A 23,987-nucleotide genomic window follows, 5' to 3' on the forward strand; every position below is an offset into this window, starting at 1 on the left:
ACTCTGGTATTTATTTTTTCCTGTATTCTTTAAATGAAAAGTAGAAGCTAAAGCTAAAAGCTACTACTAAATTAAGGACTTAAGAGGTATTGTAAATCCTCCCAGTAGCCAAATCCTAAGCATTTAGGCTCCCTGAGCAAAACCTAATAGACACAAACTCTGCTTTAGCCCATTCAAATTAATTTTAAGCAGAGGCTCTCTAATCAGCGTGCACAGTCTTCTTGCTTCAAAATTAAAGACATGTCTAAATCTTTGCCAGATCAGGGACAAAGTAAGTTCGTTGGTTCATGAAACAACTTGAATCACTGATAATAAAACCTCTGAATGAGGAAACGTATAAATTAATGTTTAAAGAGGCATCAGAAAGAGCAATCCCTTCCTGAATTAAAGCTAAATCTTGTCAAATAAAATATCTATTATGTTTTATGCAAGATATATTGCATCTCCAAACCATACCGGTTCTTACTTGATGGCTCTGCACCCAGCACTGACAATTTGAGCTTTTATAACTCACAGCCACAAAGATTTTTGTATCTTACAAATGCGTACGAGTGGAGACTAAAACTAGGGTTTCAAAACTCAACCAGACCATTTTCTCTGAAAGAAGTGGAAACAAACACTAAAAATATGAAGAAACACATCTCCCTCTTCAAGCTGATAGACTTCAGAGAAAAAAATGAAGAGCTACATCTTGACAGAAAACTTTGCACATCCATCCATCCATCCACAGGCTTTATCAAAGAAAAACAGTACACATACCTAAGTGCCTGAAACCCATCCTGCTATAACTCCACACAAGCTTTCTAGTCCCTCCTCTGAAATCATAGAATCATACAATAGTTACTGTTGGAAAGGACCTTAAGATCATCCAGTTCCAACTCCCCTGCCATGGGAAGGGACACCTCACACTAAAACATGCCACCCATCCAAGGCTTTGTCCAACCTGGCCTTGAACACCACCGGGGATGGAGCATTCACAACTTCCCTGGGCAACCCATTCCAGTGCCTCACCACCCTTACAGTAAAGAACTTCCTCCTTATATTCAATCTAAACTTCCCCTATTTAAGTTTTAACCCATTACCCCTTGTCCTAAGAGCTCTTCATGTTTTCTTGTACACTTAAGGTATTCCAATGTGCTTTTCACAAAACTACATATATAATCAACACTTCTATACTTACAGTAGTATCCAACCCTTACATCCAATACACCAAGCTGCGAGGCATGTAACACTATTTTCAGCATTCAAGCAAGAAAGCTGCCCTATTCAGTTTGTAAGCTGTACTGTACAAAATGATGAGGACCACCAGCTTTCACAAGGACACAGCAATGAAATTACTTTTTCAGTAAATAAAATTTAGGCTGTCATACGATTCAGTGAATAAAGGATACTTTAGATACAGAGTTCACAGATTCACCTCACAAAAAAGTCTTCAAAAATACTCCTTAAAAATGGATTAACATCCTTCAGTGCTCCTGCCCTCCGAAAACAGCTGGGATCTAACAGCACCTTGAGTGGACAGGCTGAAGCCCTGCAAAACATCTCTACTAGGACAACCTGATTCATTGAGATGCTACAGCTTTACTTCTGTTTCTTTTCACACGTCTCCTTTCTCACTATAAACGGGTATCTAGAAAACACTTAGAGACTTCTCACCCATAAAGATTTTTTTCCACACACACAGTAGGGGAAAAATCAGATCAGAAAACTACAGTCATTCCATTTTAACCATCCCGAGAATAAAGTTTATGATATACATTGGATCCTGCTTTCTTCCCATCTCATATATTTGGCTAAAAATGCATGAGGTATTGGGGAGAAACGAGATTTTGCTTATCTGCAGTGTTTCTTCTACTTGGGTGTAATTTAAATGCTATAGAAAACATTCCAGGAAATAGCACCAAATACTTTTTTCCTAGCTGGTGACTGGTGCAGCGATCACAGGACCAGCTGACACATTATGCGTCTGGCCAGTTTATTAACTTTCTGGATCTTGCGATAATTCCTAGGGAGAGGAGAGAAAAAACAACTGACTTTTATTTGCTTGACACTGAATTTGCACAATGTTACTAGTTTGATTTCAGGAGGGCTCAAGATTTACCCGATTCTTCACGACACAGAGATGAATCCAGAGACTGTGAAGTCTAGACAAAGAAGAATAAGCCTGGACTGAAATCCCTCTGGCAGCCTCCTGCTCTGATGAGCAATCCCAAAAACTCTTTGAGTGGGACAAATCCAGAAAGAGCATCAAAAGATTGGAGACAGGAAGTAAAAAGAAACAGAGTCACCAAAAACAAATCACCTCAAACCAATTTCATTTCCTTCTGCATCAAATTAATATGTTTTATGGCTTGGGAAAAAGGACTAGTACTTTATACCTTGACTTTAAACAAGGTTTTTGACATAGTCTCACACAACGTTCTCTTAAGGAGGTTTGGAAAACATGGTAAGGAAAGTTAATTCAGGATGGATGGAAAACTTTGAGAGCTATATGCAGCAGTTATTACTGGTTCTACATGAGCGTACAGCACACATCTGGATGAGCTATGTGGGCTAGCCCTGCTCCATCTTAGATTTCCTGTTATCCAGCTGGGTAACAGGAAAGAACCAACTTATGAAATCTGCAGACCAAATGGAAGCAACGAGGAGGATTCAAATCCGGTATTATCATGATACACTGGAGAAACTGGAAAACAGACAGGAAAGAAACACAAAGCTGTACACACACTGGCAGAAATAACTGCAGAGATACAGTAAGAAGAACTTCTAGCCAAGTAAGAGTTCTTAGAGAGGATCCATTGGTAAGAGGGGATGGCAATCTCAACATGAGTCAAAAGAGTCAAGCTGTTGAGCACGAGACAGACAGGCTGGAAAGATAAACAGGATGATGGCCTGCAAAACACATGGAGTTATCCTTCCACTCCTCTGAGGATCAGCAAAGCTCCAGCTGCGATACTACACCCTCGCCTGTGTGCTGCATTTGAAGAAAAAGATAAGCCAACTGGAGCAAGTCCAGAGAAGAGCCAAAGGAAGAAGCAAACCTCAGGAAAACACAACTCAGAGATATACATATACTTGGGACCGGTTAGTAAAACTGTGAGGAGAAAAAGACAGGAGGTGGAGTAGGAAGAATGGTGTAAATTACCCTGTTTAGTATTTAAGGTACTACTGTGAAGAAGAAAGAATATTTTCTGGTGTGCTGGCAGAGATGAGACTGATTACACCACAGCAAGAGTCAGCTTTGACATTACAAAGAACTTCTTAGCAATGAAGAGAGCAGCGCAGGCACATGCTTCAATGGGAAGCAGTGGACATTTCATCCTGAGCTGCCTTCAAGAGCAGCTACACAAGGTTCTGGAAAGCAATGGGATTGGAAGAATCAATGAAGAGAGGCTTATTTCTTGGAATGCTGTTTTAAACCCAGAGAAAATGAAGCAGGTCTTCAAAATCACTGTTTCCTTGCAGTAAAAGACAGTGGGAGGGGTACTGTATCTGTATGCAAAATGTTTCTTCCCTTTTCATAAGAGAGGGTTTGGAAACGGTCACTATACCATTTTATCAAGGACCTACTTTAAACATTGCTTCTAACTGAAAGATAAATAAATAAAAGCCAAGTAAAATGACTGCTCTGCTTCCTGGTAATTGAGGAATTACAGAGTAATTGAATGTGGGGGTGTTTGTCTTTTTTCAGCTTGCCTTTTCTGTTATTTGCAGACTTTCAGTGAGATTTGCAGGAGGCTGTGGGACACAACAAGATATGACAGTTGCTGTAATTTCTTGTCAAATTCTCTTTTCAATTTTCATCTGCAATAGAAGACAAATGGGACAAAAGCAATGACAGGTACCCTCCTCACTGCATGAGGAGGAGGAGAAAAATCGCATACACAACTCATCCATTAGTTTAATGCAAAAGAGATTATGGAAGCAGTAGTCACTGAAGAGCAAAGGGATAAGTGATGTTCTTGCTAGCCATTACGTTAATGGTGAGAGCAAGGGAATGCCTGTATAATTGCCAGAGCAGGCTGAGAGGCCTCTGGGGATGCAGGCAGCTTGTGGGGCACAAGAGAAACTGCTCAACCCTATCACAGGGCTGCCTTATAAAATCACACGTGTTATTACAGACATTGGACCCATCCTTGCAGCCTTTATCTGTTAAATGTCATTCCCTGGTTTGTCCCAGGCCCCATGAGTGCATTACAGAAGTATTGCCTAGAGGAGTAAGGGATCACGTATTAAGTTCCCTGCATTCCCTCCTCCTTCAGTTCATGTGCTCCTGCCACAGTTTCCCAATTCAATCCCTGGCTGTACATCAGAAAACAATCCTCACGTGTAAAGGTAAGAGCAGAACATGAATGCATTCTCCCCCAGTGCACAGCTCTGAGCTTTAGAAAACCTGGTCACACCGACGGACGAAGCGAGCTGCTTCCATTCCTTGCCTCTAGTAGACCTGGGGCAATGTGAGCCCAAGAGAAACGGCTTTTACTGCTTTCTTGGATCTGCCATCACACATAGGGCTCCACTCCTCAACTGACCTTCTGCCAATCAGTTAACTGCCTGTGGGGTTTAGTTGGTGCACAACTGACTCTAGCCAGTATGGCACAAAAAATTAACCCCCTTGATTTAAAGCAATACAAGCCTGATGAAATCTCAGGGAAGTTACCCACCCTGCTCCAGGTACAACTTCATAAGAGGTTTGCATGGCTATTGCATAGTACTCTTCATCTGATGCTGTGCACCAGAGAGCAGCTCCCTTTTAGCCTGTGAAGACTGGAAACAGCTGGTATCTTCAAAGGAGGTGATCATCCTCCTTTGAAGGAGGTGATCCTGCCCCTCTACTCTGCTCTCGTGAGACCCCACTTGAAGCACTGTGTGCAGTCCTGGTGACTTCAATATAAAAAGGACAAGGAGCTATTGGAGCAAGTCCAGAGGAGGCCATGAACATGATCAGGGGACTGAAGCACCTCCCATATGAAGACAGGCTGAGCAAGTTGGGGCTGTTCAGCCTGGAAAAGAGAAGGCTGCGTGGAGACCTCATAGCAGCCTCCCAGTACCTGAAGGAGGCTACAAGGGTGCTGGAGAGGGACTCTTCATCAGGGACTGTAGTGATAGGACAAGGGGTGATAGGTTCAAACTGAAACAGGGGAAGTTCAGGTTAAGTATAAGGAAGAAGTTCTTTACTGTGAGGTTGGTGAGTCGCTAGCACAGGGTGCCCAGAGAAGTCGTAAATGCTCCATTCCTGGCAATGTTCAAGGCCAGGTTGGACAGAGCCCTGGGTGACATGGTCTAGTGTGAGGTGTCCCTGCCCATGGCAGGGGGTTGGAACTGGATGAGTTTTAAGGTCCCTCCCAACCCAAACCATTCTCTGATTCTACGATCTCTGAATCACAGGCAAATCATTCGTTCGAGGTCTAAGCAAAGCATGAGCAGAAACCCAAGCATGGCCACATGCCACGAGCAGCCCCGATCCCCAGATCTTGCAAGCCATCCCCCAGACTGGATGTGCTCCCTCCAGTACTAAATTTAAAAAGACAACCTTAATCAATCCTGTAATTAAACATTGCTTTAAGCCACTCTGCTGAGCATCGCACCTCACACGCTTGGTACACTGCTCAAGTTCTGACTGATGGGCAGACACCGCTAACAAATTTCTCCCTCCTCTGTTGGCTTTTTGGCAGTCCACAATGGGTCACTCTTAATGCAATTTCATTTTCTTAATTAAATCTTCCCTGAGGTATCACCACTGGGTATTATTTCCCTTTGATTCCTTTATTTAATATTTCAGAACAGAGACAGTCTCACCCTGCTTTCACGGGTTACAAATCCTCCCTTGATTAACCCACAGAGAAGATGAGGGGATTTTTCTTTTTAAGTGAAAAACATTCGTGTTCGTTAAGCACACAACACAGACCATGTAACAAGGCTTAGGAGACTAAAGGAAAACGTGAAACACAGCCAAGTTAAGAAGGAAAAGATCAATAAAAATAAAGGATTGTTTCTTGTTATCTTGAATTTTACAGAGCAGTTTGTTTGCAAAAAGGGGAGAAAGGCCCCCAGATCTCACTGCCTTCCTGTGGGAGCAGCACTCTTGTGAGTTTAATAAAAACTGATGTTTATCCTAATGTATGTAGTACCTATAGTCACAGGTCAAGGAAAACAAGAAATCTCAGCTTTCTTTTCCAAAAATGGATCTCCAATCAGCATGCACTGAAAGTCTTCAAATCAGGAACCCTATAAGCACCCTGATCCCATAGGAGGAAGTCTCCAAACCAGAAGCCTTGAAAATACCTATATTGGCAGGGAGTCCTATCCCTAGTTTCCTCAGGAAATACCTCAGGACATAAATATTGGCTGGATATGTGACTACCCTTTGTACTTTCCAAAAGGTGCATTACTCTACATAGCTTTGTGCTGGTGATTACGAATCTACCATTACTGCTTGTGATGCCTTCCACTGAACATAATGATATGACCAGTGTTAAAGCAAAACTAAACTCTCTGGGAATGGTAAAGCAAAACTAAACTCTCCAGGAAGACATGAATGATGTTAGCAACATACAGTTCAGGAAAATACTCATACGAACCACCACAGAAATTCTGACCTCTAATTTTAGTCTCCTATAGCTGTCTTCATAGACAACCCTGTAGCAGATATATAGTGGGATTACATCATTCCGTTCTGTTTTGCTTAAATTAGCATCAATGCTCTCTTGAGAGAGCAATATCCCCCCACAAAAGTCCAGCTTACCTTTAAAATACAGAATGGTTCATCCCAAGCCCCTCTTCCTGCTACAGAGACCAGTTATTCCACTGGCACAAGAGGGCTCAATTCTAGACAGCTTCTAGATACAACAGCAGGAGAAACAGCTTCAAATAACCCGCCAAAAAGGACAGGACTCCTCAGCAGCCTCCAATAGCCATAACCATCCCAGTAAGAAACTTGGGCATAAAAATCCCAAGCCAGACTCATTGAGGACATCTTCATTTTGGAAGAGTTAAATATCATATCCCCTATTAATAAAGCAAAGTCAAAAATATCAGGAACATCGGAAACAATGGTCTTACAAATGGCTAACATCAAACACTTCTGCAAAATGCAGGGTATAGAACTGACCTGCAAATCCTCCAGCCACTGTCTGCACCACAAAAACCTGACAGCCTTACATTGACAAGGTGACAGCAGTTTATGGGTATTATTGCAACAGCCATCTTGTAGTAGTAAATATTTGGGAAGGATGTAAAAGAAGACAGTAGTAAACTACTCAAGCAGTCTCTTACCACTGGCTCAATGAGTAGAGAGCAGCATGAAGAGGGTGGCCATACCAATGGCAGAAACTAAGTATTCAGGCACATCAATTAGCTAGCAAAAGAAGGGACAGAGGGCATGAGAATACATATTTAAGAATCAGCAGTATTCAGCAGCTCCATGAAGATAAACAGACAAAAATGAAAAAGTCCTGGGATTCAAATGAAATGGAACAAAGGAGAAAAAGGCCCTCACAGCAAAATTTTAACTTGCAGAAAGCTGATGAGGTGAAGACTGCAATAGAAAAGGATAAAAATGACCAAGTCATAGCGAAAGACTTTTGGCAACAGAGATGGACAGAAAATTGCATTCAACAATAACATGAAAACAGAGCTGATTTTGGTCCAATAAAAGAAAAAAAATAAAAATCAAAGACTAAGTCCATGAGCAAAATATGGGTGGAAGGAGGAGAGAAAAAGGTCACATACAAGACACAGCGCTGGGTGCAGATGAGATAGCAAGAAAACCAGACCACAGAGGATGCATAGAGGCACCACAAGAGATGCAAAGCTGACCATTATGGGGTTGAAGTAGGATGAGAACTAGTTTGGGAGCTGCCACAAAAGGAGTACCCAAAAAATAGGAGTGCACAGTATAATGATATCAAATCAGGAGAGGAAGGGTATGCAGGTACCAAAGATGAAGGCAGGGGAAGATAAAGTGAAGATTCAAGGAAGGATAAAAGCTGAGGAGAGAAATGACAGAGGTTCACAGACTCATAAGTGAAAAAGAGAAGGAAGGATCATTCACTTTCTCCTCCAAGAGAAGGCACTAGTACTCAGGTTCACATCATACTAAAGGAGATGGCTCATAATGTGATGGGTCGCTCACGATGTTCAAAATGCAAAATGCATTTGGAAATTACAATAGAAGAGTGGATAGGTTCAAAGGAAAACAAGGGAGATTTCATGGAGCAGGTCTCAACTGAAAGGTACTAAATCCACAGAAACACAGTCAGTTAAGAAAGCTCCTGAGCAGAAAATAGTCAGAGCGGGGACAAAGAAACAATACAGAGAAGTGATTTTCTCCCTGACAAAAAGCCATCTCCCTTTGTTTCTTGGGAAGCCCAGACCAAAGTTTTTTACCCTTTACCTCTAGTCACAGTCCACACAGGCGACTACTGCCCAACACTATAAGCCAGCATGGAGTGATATAAGGAGAAACACCTTGCCTTCCTCCCACTGCTCATTCCCAGCCTTTGCTGGGTACTTGCCTGCATTGCCATAAGCCTTCATGAACAGTCGTGTAGACCTCACCTGGGTTAAAACCACACGGCATAAAGCAACTGGCTGTTTCTAACCCAGGTCGTTTTCCTGATGCAGCTCTGCATGTATCTGTCCTGACCCAAGGAAACAACTAACGTGCAGAAAAGAGTGTCTAGGAAAACAGAAGGATGCACTGGGGAAGAAAAGGCTCAAGGAGTGTATTAATGTGCATAAAGAGCTGGTGGGATGGAATGTGGCAAGACTGAGTGAGGCTCTTCTCCATGGTGGCCAGTGACAGGACCAGGGGCAACAGGAACAGACTGAAACACAGAGAATTCCCTTGAACTATAAGGAAAAAAAAAATGAAACTGAGGCCTGAAGAACACAGGTTATAGAGAAAATTAAATGGCAGATACGACATGACATTTCTACAAGGGGGTTCACATCCCTGCTAGAACAGCATTTAAGGTATGAAGCTTTAGGGTCCATAAATTGAAAGGGGCTAAGCATCCCTGGCAGAGTGTGACAAGGATCTCTGAAAGATTGCCATTTTCATTGCTGTCATTCACAGGCAGCAGGACACCTTAAAGGAAAAGGAAAGAACTTTTCAAAATATAATTGTTTTTCAAATATACTTGCCTATCTACACTCAGCCTATAAAACACTGAGCATAAGGACAGAAGTTTCCTCTATTGTTTCATGCATGGGCAAAGTTCGACACCTCCAAGTTTTGCTCAGATTAACAGAGTACTCCACAATTAGTTCTGTCTCCACCTAAGTGGATACCTGGATCCAGGGAACCAGTGACACAGCACGCACATTCCGTCCTGCACCCAGAAGAAGTGCAGGGCCAGGAGAAGACCCCCCCATGCAGTCCTGGGTCCAGCTCTGGGGGCAACAGCACAAGAGGGATGTGGAACTGCTGGAGCAAGTCCAAAGGAGGCCACGGAGATGCTGCAAGGGCTGGAGCAGCTCTGCTCTGGAGCCAGGCTGAGAGAGCTGGTGAGGGTGCTGAGGCGCTGGCACAGGTTGCCCAGAGCAGCTGTGGCTGCCCCATCCCTGGCAGTGTTCAAGACCAGGCTGGACAGTGCTTGGAGCAACCTGCTCTAGTGGAAGGTGTCCCTGCCCATAGCAGGGGGTTGGAACTGGATTAGCTTTAAGATCTCTTCCAACCCAAGCCATTCTATGATTCTCTGAAGACTGGGAGGTATCTGTATACCCAGTATGTCAGGCAAGTGCAAGCAAACAAGCACATGAAATTGGTGAACTAAACAGAATGAAAAATAGTCTCAGGATAATAATAAGAAAAGTAAATCCATTAACCTTCTCTTTCTTCATCTTAGGAGATGACAAAGCTCCTATGTTATTGTTGCGCAGCATGCTCTGAACAAGGAACTGCTCGCAGCTGTCCAACAAATGTGTTGAGCATTCACACTAAGGAAAATGCATTTACACATTCATAGTGCAACAGACTAAGCAGCTGAGGGTGATCTTCAACACACCAGAGCAACACACAGAGCAAAGGGTGAAGAAACATCTTTTGTAGGAACAAGACAAACTGCCACAAAATGGGAGGAAAAGCTGTTGAAATGGTAAGACTTTAATTCAAGCCACCAGTTTTCTGCTCATTGCCCCACTGTCTGGTTTGACTGCCACAGGAGAAGTGAAGCCAAAATGGGAGAATTCTTTCTTTGATGAGCCAAAAAGGCCAACAGTATCCTGGCCTGTGTCAGCAACAGTGTGGCCAGCAGGGCCAGGGCAGTGATTGTCCCCCTGCACTGGGCACTGGTGAGGTTGCACCTTGAATCCTGTGCTCATTTCTGGGCCCCTCACTACAAAGAGAGACATTGAGGTGCTGGAGCGGGGCCAGAGAAGGGCAACGGAGCTGGTGCAGGGCCTGGAGCACAAGTGTGATGGGGAACGGCTGAGGGACCTGGAGGGTTTAGTCTGGAGAAGAGAAGGCTCGGGGGACCTTATCGCTCTCTACAACTGCCTGACAGGAGGATGGAGCCAGGAGGGGGCTGCTCTCTGCTCCCAAGGAACAAGGGATGGGACAAGAGAAAACAGCCTCAAGCTGCACCAGGGAAATTTAGACTGGATATTGAGAAAAACGTCACCAAAAGAGTTGCCAAACATTGGAACAGGCTGCCCAGGGCAGTGGTGGAGTCACCATCCCTTGAGGTATTTAAAAGATGCATAGATGTGGCACTTGGTGACATGTTTTACTGATAGACTCGCCATTGTTGGTTAACAGTTGGACTCAATGATCTTAAAGGTCTTTTCCAACCTAAACAATTCTATGACTCTATGAAGACCACTTCTGACCAACCTGCTGCAGAGACTTTGCCTTTGCTGTGCCCTAAGACAGCCCAGATGTGTCAAAGCACAGGCCTTTTGGCAACCAAGAATAAGGTGGTCTCAATGCCACCAAAACCAGGACCTATGCTTGGTTTGCATCACTCTTAGGTTTGAAGCCCAAACATCCTACAGGCTTGCTACTGAGAAAAGAGACATATTATGGCTATAATATAGCTATAGCCTTCCAATGGCTATAAAAAATACGTGTTTGTGAGGTGGAGCAAAGGAGAGATAATGAGTAGAAAAAAATTGCTCCCAGCAGTGTCCAGAGGAGAAATAAAGGAGAACCTTGCTAAAATAACATTAGTATTGAAACTGGAAAAATTGACTTAAAAAAGGGAGTGGGGACCCCGTTCAAGGTGATCTTGTCAAGCCAAAAAGCAAATGTGTATGTCTGGGGCACTCCTTCTCTGACGTGCTTCTGTTTTCCAAGTGTCACAAAACTGGAAGCTGAAAAATCTGTGTGGTCGGTCCCACACAAATACACAGTCAATCTTCACACTGTTATTTTAAGACCTCATGAGCCAAATGCATCCCTAGTGCAAGATCAGGGTCTTAAATGAACTTGATGTAGCAATGAAACCGGCCTTGAGTTTCCACAAAGTAAATACAACAGTATAAAGATGATGTGAACAGGAGACACCAGACAGCTTTGAAGAAACAGCTCCATGAAGCAGAGTAGGTCAAGTCTCATTTTCTGCACTGTGGGAAATGGATGCATTTTGAAGTTTTCCTTACAGCTGAAGCATAACAACAAGCACCACCTTGCCACACCTCCATCTCTGATCTCTCCCAACTGGATCTGATCATTAAACAAGGCTGCAGGGCTCCAGGTCCTCTGAACGGCTGCCAGCTACAGTACAAAACACATTCTCATGAGGAACGTTTTGATTCTGTTTAAAACAGCACTTTCTGACAGAAAACCATTCCACTAGCAAATCTTCATGCAGTGCCACTTCTTAGTATGCTTCCCCTCCTCCCACACATGCATGCACCAGAGCTACACTGAGAAGATACTTACGCTGCATGTTTGCAACGCATTGGATTTGCTCCTGTCAGGTCACCTGTCTCTTGGAGCAAGAGATTTCGAGGAAAGGAGTCATCAAAACAAGGATGATTCAGTGTCTGCACATAAATGACAGGTATTCCCCAAAATATATGCAAGGAAAAAAATACAGGTGTGGTTTTTTTTTTGTTTAAGAGGCTTGGTAGCCTCAGGGTGGCTCATATGGCAACAAGCTCTTTACTTAAGCAGCCAGCTACTTAAAAATGAACGTAACTATACTACCACACAATCTCAATCAACAACTGAACGAGTCCATGTGATCTGCAGGGGTCTCTAGCTTTCAGTAAATAATTCACCAGTGCCACGTAGATCTGGGTGGGAACGGTGTCTCCAGCTCTTCCCTGTGAGTCAGCGTGCGGCAGGGCTGCCAAAGCAGCTCCAAGCTCCTGAACCACCCCTGAAGCGGGTCTGCCAAGACAAGCCCAGCAGGACAGCACTGCAGGGACACAAAGTGTGCACAGCAAGAGGAAGAACATCGCATTCTGTTAGTGGTTTCTAGCAACCATAGACTGGTTTGGGTTTGGAGGGATCTTAAAGCTTCCACTAGACCATGTTGCTTCAAGCCCCGTCCAGCCTGGCCTTGAATGCTGTCAGGTACAGGCATCCACAAGGAAGTTTGCTCCACACCAATCCTCTCTGGCCTAAAATGGGACCTTTTTCTCCTCCAAAGCGATTACATAAAAATGATTCCTTATTAGCCAGAAGACCTGCTGCCTTCAGCAGATGCAGAATTTGCCAACTGACTTAAGCACAAAACAGCATTAGAGGGAGTTAACTTTTGATTCATTTATCATGAACTGCAATGTTAACTATGCTCCTCTAATGAGAGATCCTCAACTGCATCAAGCCCAGCCGAGACCTCCGGCTGCAAAGTCACCCTCCTGCCCTATCACCTATCAGACCACAAACACAGGATGAAGGGAAGTGGTTATGGAAAGACAAGGGGGTTGGCTGAGTGGTGCAGCTAGAAAGCATTGTTCAGTGATCTCTCACCTATATCTTCGCACTCTTACATGTAGAGGTGAGCTCAGCAACATCCTAAGCTCTGATCCTGGGTCCTCTGAGGTTTGAAGAACCGGTTACCACACATGATCTGTTGCTTATCAAAGCTCTGTCTGAATTACATTGGTATCCTATTACACGGGAATTTGTATCTGAAAGCTTTCATACTCACTATTAGCTGCCAGGATTCAACTCAGAAAACTACTGCATAAAACAAGCCAAACATGCAGATTCCCATCGGACACACCAGGGAGGCAAAAATGAAAACAGTCCAGAAGCCTAAGATTCAACATAGATGGTTTTGGTCAGATCAAAAGATTGGGACTTGCACAGAATTTAGGCATTAAAGTTAAAAACTGTACTCACTGCTACTGAGCCCTGCTTTCAGCATATCAGGATTCAGGGATTTAAGAGTTCTGCTCCTGTGCATCCCATAAACACCAGGCTTGACAACCCACTTGCTCTACATGTGAAATACCTGAACCAGCCCTTGGCAAAGGAACCCAGAAACTCCCCCTCTACCCATTAAATCAGAGTTATGCTCATGTTTGCTCTCTGGCTCAATGAATCTTCAGATCATCTATGTAGAGCATAACAACTTTGGCCAGATGGGTATAAATCATGTCCCATACTCACACACACTTAGAGGAACTCCCTGCATGTTCGGGCACATTCCTGGAAAGTCACAGATCTAGGTCTGATCTAAATCAGGTGCAAGAGAAACGATAACACCCCTTCCTGGAGAGGGCAGCTCCTCCCTGAGCAACAGGCCCTACCCAACACACCGGTTTTGGAGTACCTGCTTCTGAGGCCCTGCCTCCCTTCAGTTACTGTTCAACCAGCTTTGCACCTCACCCAGGGCACAAGCATGCTGAGGTGGCAGAGAAGCATCAAGCTACCTGTACCTGCATTACACTGGAAGTAAAACCCCTGGGGAGCACAGAGCAAGGACCCTACTGCTGCCTCCACATGAACCAGTCACATGCAGCCAACTCAAGATAATCTATTACACCTCTCTTTTTGGTGCATTGCTGCACAAAACATGGCTATAGTGTCCTGGATATAAGCCAGTAAGCTCACAGTCTGCCATGTAGACTTAGCAGCTTAGATCTTAATTTGCTTAAGGCCCTCTTATCACTTTTCATTTCAGCATGTGGGTGTCCCCTCCCATGGTCCCACAGGGATTATCTGGATTAGCAATACTGCATTTATAGCCATTTTGGTCCAGGTAGCTAAAAGGAGATGAACTGGGTTTTCCAGTGGGTTATTAGAATGCCATCAAGTAGATTGATCTCCTGCCCATCTCTCAGAGCTGTTATGAGGAGGTCACAAGTCAGCCAAACACATTATCCACCATAACCCTTCCAGAGCTACTAAATGACAGTATTAAATCAGCTGACGTCTCAAATATCCTATTCCTGCATGTTCCCCTTGCTGAACTGGCCTGACAGCCCACCCCACAGCATCCCTGAGCCTGCTACCACCACTTACCTATCAGCTTTCCTAAGGTGTGCTGTCCTTCTGAAGTCAGTGGGACTCCCTAAGCAAGTAGCATCACACATGCACACACACAGCTGGCAGAATTAGGTTGGGAAAAATAGGTCAAAACAGGCATATATTTAACGTGGAGTCCAAATCTCAGAATTGTATTTTACCAACAAGCAATTCATACACACATGCACAAAATACACATTTGATAACCATGAGGAAGTCATTCTGATATGAGCTATGCAATCAAGGTATTTTTACAGAAGCTCTGCCAGAAACATTTCTATTCCCACTCCCAGCAGAGGTGTGAAGAAACCACCTCAGGCTCGCAAGGCAATATCCATCCTTTTTCTGTAATCAAGCAACTTCCACCTGTACAATGTTTTGGGAGATTGTTTCTTACTCCACTCCAACTAGAGCCTGAGACGTTTTTGGGTTTTGTCTTTAAAGATGGAGAGGGTGCAGGGTTGAGACATCCCTGTAGGGAGCATGGCGTGGGCCACTAACCTCTTTCCAAGCTTCAAAAAGCCACCTTTGCAGGCAGGTCCAGGCAGACACACAAGGAAAGGAGAGAGGGCACAAGGGCTGTCTTCCCCTTTCTAGAAGCTCTGCAGAAATTTCCCTGGGCTTGTGATGATCTTCCAAGTTGGACAAGACATGGCTGACTCCTAGAATAAGTTATACCATGTGGCTTTATCAAGGAAATCAAGAAGCTGACCCTTAGATCTGGGTTCTAGAAGATGCTGCCTGCTTCTACCCTTCTCGTAGGATCCACTTCTAGCCAAACCTCAGCAGCTCAGCTGGCAAGTTGAACGCACAGAAGCACCCAGAACACTTTACCACACCTTTGCTACAGATTTGCTGCATTTCCTGCAGGATGTTTGCTTGTTATTTTGCTCCTACACCTCCCCAGCAACAATAAAATCTAACACTAGGTCTGTAAATCACCCTAAGAGCTTTAGGGTAAGCAAGTACCCTCTTCACACCTACTCCTGCTTTATGCAGTTGAGTGCAAAAGACACATATTTAAGAATTCATATGCTTAAAATTAGGTGATACACATTTTTAATTAGAATTGCCTTAATACAATTGCTCAAATACAGACACTAAGGTTTTAGCCTACAACATGCGATTGGCTACAGAGAATTAGTCCCAAGTTATTAATCCATGTTTTAATTCCCTGAGACATAATACCGCATGGCCTAGGAACAGCTATCTGTGCAGCAAAGTGCACTGGAAAGAACACCAGTACTTTGCAATCACCCTGTTCTTGGAGTGGGAAGGCTGAGGGGGGAGAGGAGACTATCAAAGAGAACACAGACTCACGTGCAGAAAGGAAGAGCCTTTGAAAGCCTGCAGTGACAGTTCTGAGGAGCATGAAAGAGTAATACACAGTCAAATTTCAAGAGCAGGTAATGGTTCTACACCAGCATGCAGTTTCTTGGCCAACATAAGAAATTCTGCCTTTGGCCAGGCTGGAAATTTTACTCTTTAATGGGAGCTTTCCTCATTAAAAAAAATGGGTAATTTTCTTTCACAAAGCAAAATCCTTAAGGAACACTAAGTGGAAAAAGAAGGTAAATTAGGTAGCCTAACTCTCCTAAGCCACCCTAGTGATGGATCTTGGAACGGAGTTCCACCACAGGAGACCAGGTACATCAATACTGGAATCCCCAGTTTTCCAGCCCAAGAAGAAGAGGAGAAAATATAGTTCAGCTCATTAGCCCTTAATACCTGGTGTGGGTAGTAACTCCTATGGCTGATTCTGCTTTAGCCTGCTGCTAAGGTAATGAGAAAGAAATGTCAGTGCTTCCCGCTGGCACAGCAAACAGCAGCTTCCCTATGACACTGCTCTGTAACAAAATATACCATAGAAAAGGTGACAGAAGGCCACATGCACTGCCCTTCATCAGGCAAAGTTCCCAACAACTTTAGGAGGAGCATTGTTCATCTTTAGACCAAAAGATTTGCCTTAATAATGCTTCATCTCAGCATCGGGTCTCTACTATGACTCAGGGTACTTATGGACTATTTCTGAATCATGGCATTGACCTTACATTGACTACCATTTGAGAGCATGGTGCAGTCAAATTAAGCAACTTAAAAGTTTGTGAAAATACCTCTCTTCTAATCTCTATGCATCTTCCACAGGCCTGTAAACAAGACAGAAGGCAACCTAATGGCTAATGGGCCTTTCACAAATCTTGAACAGCATCATCTTGGAAACATGTGTTCTGACTTCAAGATTAAACATTTCATCCACTTTCCTCCTCTTTTCATGTTAAGCATGTAGCAACTAAACCTTGCTATTTAAATCAAAATGCTGCTTCAAGAGAGTAAATCTGCTGTTGTGTTTCTCCAGGCAACCATGCAGTTGCACGCAAAAGTGCCACGTCAAACAAAAAGTATAAAGTATGGATATTTTCATATTGAAAATCCTCAGGCATCTCCCATAGCTGCTCTTTTTTTTATGTATCTCTGAAGACAAATAACCCAACACCTGATGAAAGTTCTGCATTAGAATGTGAATTTGAAGTTTAAATTTTCCTGAGGCTGCATTAAGATGTAGGCACAAGACAGCATCTCCTACTTTAGCAACACAGTCTTGATGGAGCCCAGATTTTAAAGGAAAGCACCCAGCTGCCTAAAGACCACCTTGGGACATCAGATGATCCCATCCAGCCCACTATTTGGTCAAGCATCTGTAAGCATGCCCACAGATGCCCAGGCAGGTAGCCTTACACATTTGTCTCCAGCTGGAAGGAGGACTGCAGTTCAAATGGTTCAGGAAGTGCCTTCCAACAGGAATTCAGCTCACGAACAAAGCTGGATTATCCCTAGCTTCATTGCTTCTTACCTAGCTTAGTAAAGTCTGTACAACATACAACGTACGTTCTGCCAGAGAGACAGACTTGGGCAGGATCATTTGTTTCAGGGATGCAGAGGAGTCACAGCAACACTTAAGATCCAGAGAACAGCTCCTTGACCCATCTGCTCCATTACAACCATCACTCAGGCATTTCACCAGCGTGCAGTGAACAACTTGTTTGACCATCTCATCAAGCATCCCCCCTCTCTCACTCCCTCTTCCCCTTGGGAAAAGTTCCTGCTCCACCTCTTCTGCTTCCACCTGTTCGGGAAGGGGTATCCATCAGACTTCCCCTCTGCAAAAAGCATCCTATGGGTAGCACAACGCCAGATCTTCCCAAGCTTGCAGGATGTCATCCTAAATTTCAAATGGTTATGTGTGAAAGCACTTAACTGGCACCAGAAGAACAGCAGTGCTCCTCCTTTCTCTAAAACAATCGGCCTGCTGAACAACACATTTCAGGACCTGAGAAACCCGATTTGGTAATTGAAGGTGCACATGGCACACATTTTCCTATGGTATGGAAAAATTAATTATACCACATGACAGATTTTAATCCTGGTGTTCAAGAGCTCATTAACAAAACTACTTTAAAGGGTGCTAATAGAAACAAATGCCTTTAACATCACAGACTTCCCAGATGACTCCAGCCGTGGAGATGGATGACAAATCACTCTGTCAGTCATCTTTGAATTCCATATTGACTACACCGAAGCAATTACCCATTTATTTTTAGAGCATGTTCCATTTTAAACACAAGTGATTCAGTCCAAGAGACATTCTATACTGCATCATTATCTCATGGGTTAACAACTCTCAAATTTAAATGGATTTTCATTCTGGGACAAATTCTTGCCTTATTTTTTTTTTCCTTCCTTTTTACTCTAGACATTGGTTGGGGATTTTAATTCAGGCTTCAAACCAAACAAACGCTGGTGCTCTAAAAGCATCTGTAGAGAAATACAAAAATATCTGGTAAGTGTGAAAGAGGGAGCCTGTTTTGCTACATGCACGAAATGAAACCTCAGCGAAGGTCTCAATAACAGCCTTCCCGACTGCTGTGCACACGCGCTCTCCCACAGACCTTCTGCTCTGCAGCAAGGGAACGCTGCCGGTGCTGCCGCGTCCTCAGGGAACTCTGGAATACAGCAATGCATGGTGCTGATCGTTTACTTCAGTATTTCAAACAACAGCACCAGAGTTTCCCCCTTCTTAAGGTCTAAAAGGAACAGCTTGCCACATTGCTGCCCCCCAGCCCCCAAACCATCTCAAGGTTTATCTGCATTGTAGGCAGCGTTGTGGACGAAAGGATGAGGAGCTGGGATCAAGTTTAGGCTGCTCCTAACTCATGGAAAAGGAGGGTGTGACAATGAAAGGCAGAGTTGGGGAAGGATAGTCCTGAGGAGCTGAGCTTTCTGCTGCTGATGCGACCAGGGAGAGGATGAACAACAAGAGCTGCAACAGGTACTGCAGCAGGGGAACCCCACTTCAGGCTCAGCTGCTGCCCTGCTTCAACCCAACTCCTCCTTCTCTCCAAACCAAACGCAGGCTGTGAGGTGCAGCCAGTCCCTTGCCCCCAGCAGTCTGCTGCCCATGACAACAGCCTATTTGGTCTGTAGCTTGGACCAGTCTTACTGGTCCTTATTCTGGTGAACCCACAAACATCTGAGATGAGGACACCATCTTGCCAAGGGACAGTCCCAGCACCTCCTAAGGAGCCCTGCCTAGAGAAGCTAAGCCTCCTACTTCAGATCTGACAATGGTACCCTAGCCATGGCATAGCTGATCAAAAAAGTCCAGGACTGACTCACGAGTCCATTATACAGCTGCCTTGCCACCATTCATTAACTGTAACGAAAATGACCCTGGGCTCCCTACATCAAAGAACCTTGCCATTTCTTCTGAATTAATCCTAAGCATCTCACTGGCCTCAAATCTCAGCTGAAAACATCAACTAGAGTAGGTGGCATCTCAGCGTGCCCTTTGCTACTGGCTGTACTTTTATTTTTCCCCATGTTGTATGTCCCTCACCCTCCTGAGATTAATCAGTAGAAACCAAAATATGGCTGTGTTTTAGGGCAAATGCATAAGATCCAGCCTGGTTAGACTTTATTAGAATTAACGTTCACAATAATTTAACACTAACAGAAATATGTTTCTAAGGAATTAAACCAACCCCTGCAGTGTTTGCCACTCAGCCACTGCAGAATCACAACAGCACATGAACTGTTACAAGAGAAATGGGCAAAAAAAAGCCTTAAACAGAAGCAAAACTGACTCATCTCCTTATTGCCAAAACCCAGAAGGCCGCTGAACGTAAACAAACAACAGACATCCTGACAAAAAAGGGGCGTCACAATTCCTTGCCATGCTGATAGGCAGATACACAAAGTGGTATGAGCAGGACCATCCTTCAGCTACTCCTGAAAGCCAATCCCAGGGAAACAGCCAATACTACAGTGACATTCCCGGTAGCACAGGTGTCACTCGAGGCTGGGGAGCATCTGAGGTGCTGGTGACCCCCAGTGCAATGATGGTTCCTAGCTTGTATGTGGTGGAAGGCTGTGACAGCAGAAGGTATGATCCATTCATAGAAGCCACACATATATTTGGATACCCAATGAAACTGTTGTGGACAGTATTCAAAGGCATGCTTTGGCTTAGGCTGGCAAGCATCTCTTCTACAGAACAGGAGGGAGAACAAGCCAGAGCACTTGTATAATGCTCAAGCTCTCCTCCCTGTCTATAGTGGCCCACACAAAGACTACAGTCTAAGCATGCTGAAGCCGGACTTTTAGGTACCCCTAAGTTTGGAGGAAAGCAAGTAAGACTTAGGACTAGAGACACACAGAAAGAACCAAAGGAAAGTCATTGTAAAGACAACTTATGTTCTCTGGCAAAGTTCATCATGACAAACTATGATACTTTGGAGTAATAGTTTTTTTTTCATTACTAAAAGACCTTCTGTTTGAGCTCTGCAACACACTTAACTGGTGGGGGAATGGGGAGGTTGTCTAGCAGGAGTTTTTAAAGTAGCAGTTTCAGAGTTGAAACCACAGGGGCAACCTTAATGCCTGTATCCATGAAACAGATCTCCAGCAGCTTTAAACAACTAGGTAACCTAAGCTTTTTGTCAGAACAGTTCCTGGCTCACCATCAACTATTCAACACCATCACTCTCACAACCTGAATCCTGCATACACACACACAGTGCCACAACCGTATCTTCTGCAGTACTTCAGAAAGCAGCTAAGCTAAATTCCACTCGTGCTGTTTATCCAAGCAATTGCATTGTTTGTAAGACCACCATTCAAAATGAGGCCAGGAGAAGGATTTAGCAGTACTTTGAAAGAACATTACTTAGTGTCAGACACAGCACGTGCAAAACACGAAGTTTTCCACGGGGATTCTCTCACAATAGAAAAGAATACTAGATCATGTGCCACATATGTGAAACACAAAGCCACAGAAAGACACACTTTAGTAACAAGCCTTAGCCAGTTACTTATTGGAAAACAATAAATACTGCATTGTTTATTAGAATGCATTTAAAATGCTAAGCATATGGATTTTGAATCAATTCTTCAGGATGTTCTGAGTACGTGCACACAGTTTGCTTTCAAATAAATCACAGCCACATTCAGATATTGATAGTTCCTGATAAAGTCACTGAATGCATCAGTTCCTGCTCTGACCTGCTCTGGTTTCAAACGAGTAAGCTGATAAGAAAGAGCTGGTTGATACTAAAAGAGTTAGGAGTCCAAAGCTTAGGTCACATTAAGTCAGAAACACATCAGCATACATATCACACGAGTGATGCGATGTGCCATCCACTACCGACCCACAGGCTAATCACTCCTCACAAGCACTGGCCATCTGACCAACCACTCTTTGTTCTGAACTCACTCCCTGCTCAGCCTCCTGAAACAAACCAGTAAATAGACCCACCATTCCCTCCTTAAGGACAGATACTCTTCCTCCCACCCATACTAACCGAGACTGCTTTGACAGGATGAGTGTTGCGTGTTGACTAAGCGTGCACTGGTTTTTACATCTACTTCTGGATCCAGCATGAAAATCAACATTGCACCTGTGTTGTCCAAATGGATGTGTGCTTGAGAGACAGACAGAAGCAGAGAGAGCAGCCAGGATACACACCGTACTCCACTCTTCCATCAAACACACATACTACACAGAGAAACGATAATCCCTTCTTAGTGGAAAATCCAAATTTCAAAATGAATCCCCAGGCTAAAATGAATTACTGTAATAACTGCAATCCTCATACAAGTACTAATCAGAATGGCACAGCTGACCACCTGCTATGTGGCACCACAGCAGCAGCACCCTGCCCCTCACTGCTGCTGCATTCAGACAGGGCTAGGTGCCCCCCAAAACGAGACGGTGGTGCTGGTACAGAGAGGGACAGGAGCACAGCCTGAGCGACTGTTGTACGGTTTCACTACGCACTTCTGCTGAGTGCAGCATAACAGGAAAAAAAATAGAAAGGGCACTACTGCAGCTCCCAACAGAACAGCAGGATGCAAGAAACCTAAACCCAGGCCAAGTAATTTCTTCTGCAACTACAGAGGAACACACGGAAAACAGCGCAAGAGACGACAAAATGAATTGTATGTGCCTGTGTCGGTACAAACCCATTATCCACGCAGGCTGCAAAATGAGAAAAGCAGCATTTGACAATGCTACAGGCTGGGGCAGTGTTCTTAGCGTACTTATAATAAGTTATTTTATATAATTGCTAACAAAAAAAATACACAGTTACATAATAACACCAGGTAATAACCAAAATGTGAAGTCACAAGATTGGCTTACAGCAACAGAGCGGGGGGTTGGGGGGGAAGGCAGCCTGTGCTTTAAATTTTGCTGCATTGTCAAGGAGCCAAGAACCAAATCTGGGGGGTTCTTGTTTTACAGGGAAAAGCTGCAACCACCGAAAATCCAGCGCGGGACTCTTCCTCACCACTGCCTGCGCGCATCCACATCCCCAAATGATGTCAATCCCCGCCGGCACGTCGCTCATCATAATTCTACACTATCTCCTCGCTAGTGAAATTCAGGCCGACAGCTAAGCCCGTAACTCACCAGGGCCCATATGCTCCTGGTCGCCCCCCCTCCCCTACTGTCCCCGGCCCCCCGCGGCAGCGCTCCCGGACACGCAGGGGGTCCCATGCCCGCACGGACCGGCCGGCTCCGAGGCACAAAGGCGGGCACGGATGACAGCGCACACCGCGACCCGCCACCGCATCTAGCTGCCCGCCCCGGGAAGGGCCTTTCCCGGCGGCGAGGCCGCTGACAGACCCATCCCGCCTCGCACTTCTCCGCTGGGAGGCAACGTCAACCCCTCCCCACCACCACCAGCACCACCACCACCAACCCCCCGGCGTCCTCACCACCCTCCCCCGGGGCCGGGCGGCAGCAGCCCCTCGTACCTGGACAATGCCGGCCTGGGCACAGCTCATGCTCCCGCGGCGAGGCAGGTCTCACATCCCACACGTGCGGCTCAGGGCTCGCCGCCTGTCAGCCGACAGTGAAGGAGGAAAGGGGGAAGGAGGGAGAGAGGACGAGGTGCCGGCGTGTCAGCCGCCACCGAGCCGCACCATAGTCCAGCACCGGCTGCTACGCCCGCAACGCCGCCGCGCTCCCTCCTCCTCCGCCCCGCCAGCCTCCTCCCACCCCGCCGCCTGTCGCTGAGGTACCGGCCGCCCGGAGCCACCCACACTCCGCGGCGGGCGCCCGGCAGCGCCGCCCGGCCCGGCCCGGCCCGCCCCTCAGCGCGCCGCCTCACGGCCGGCCCCGGCCTCCCGCCCGGCACGGAACAGCGGTGACCCAGGCCGCGACCCCGCCGGCTGCCCCGGGCACTAAGCCCATGGCTTAGCGCGGGCCGAGGCGCGACGCTGCCCGCCTGGGGCCGCCCCACGGCGCTCCCCTGCGCTCGGACACCGCAGTACGCGGGTCGCCCCAGTGCAGAATTAACGCACCTTCCCCTCCGCCTGTTTCCCCGCACACCGAGACAGGCGGTGCTCCAGCAGCTGTACCCCCGGGAAACACACACCCTTCTCCACCCTCTTCTCTGCGGCCAGGTCTGGGCTCCTCAGTAGGAGAAAGACGAGGAGCTACTGGAGAGGGTCCAGCAGAGGCCCTAAGGGTGATGGGGGGTCTGGAGCATCTCTCTGTTGAGGAGAGACCGCAGGAGCTCGGCCTGTTTAAGTCTAGAGAAGACTGAGAGGGGATCTCATTAATGCCAATCAATATCTCAAAGGTGGGTGTCAGGAGGATGGTGCCAGACTGTCCTGGTGCACAGTGACAGGATGAAGAGCAACGGCCATAAACTATACCACAAGCGGTGCCACCTTGACGTGAGGAAGAGCTTTAAGTTGGGGGTGGCAGAGCACTGAACAGGCTGCCCAGGGGGGTTGTGGAGTCTCCCTCTCTAGAGGCATTCAAAACCCACCTGGAGGTGTTCTTGCATGACCTGCTCTGGGTGGCCCTGCCTTGGCAGGGGGTTGGCCTGAATGATGTCCAGAGGTCCCTTCCAACCCAAACCATTCTGTGACCTGCAGCCTCTCCTCCCCTGTATCTCTTCTGCACAGGGCATCATGAACTGCAGCCCCAGACAAAGAAAACCACAGTACCACAGCTGGGAAGTGAACAAGTGTCAAAATGCAGTTCAGGATA

The 23,987-nt window shown here is 45.6% G+C and overlaps 1 protein-coding gene across 10 annotated transcripts in view; it reads right to left on the reverse strand.

The window, feature by feature from the left end:
- HECW1 (HECT, C2 and WW domain containing E3 ubiquitin protein ligase 1) overlaps nucleotides 1–23,058 on the reverse strand; it is a 246,136-nt gene extending 223,078 nt beyond the window's left edge. For 6 of the 10 annotated variants that reach the window (XM_057431266.1, XM_057431262.1, XM_057431264.1 and 3 more), the window contains exon 1: nucleotides 22,742–23,053. In XM_057431266.1, the coding sequence (XP_057287249.1) occupies nucleotides 22,742–22,771 (30 nt within the window). In that variant the 5' untranslated portion in view covers nucleotides 22,772–23,053. Of the gene's footprint in view, nucleotides 1–22,741 lie in introns of all 10 variants that reach the window. The other 4 variants (XM_057431269.1, XM_057431268.1, XR_008975135.1 and 1 more) reach the window with 3 other exon arrangements.
- Nucleotides 23,059–23,987: the final 929 nt, after the last annotated feature.

Source organism: Pezoporus wallicus, unplaced genomic scaffold, assembly GCF_028554395.1.
Source record: "Pezoporus wallicus isolate ANWC-B61680 ecotype Strahan unplaced genomic scaffold, APGP_CSIRO_Pwel_v1 scaffold_11491, whole genome shotgun sequence".
Classification (NCBI taxonomy): Eukaryota; Metazoa; Chordata; class Aves; order Psittaciformes; family Psittacidae; genus Pezoporus; species Pezoporus wallicus.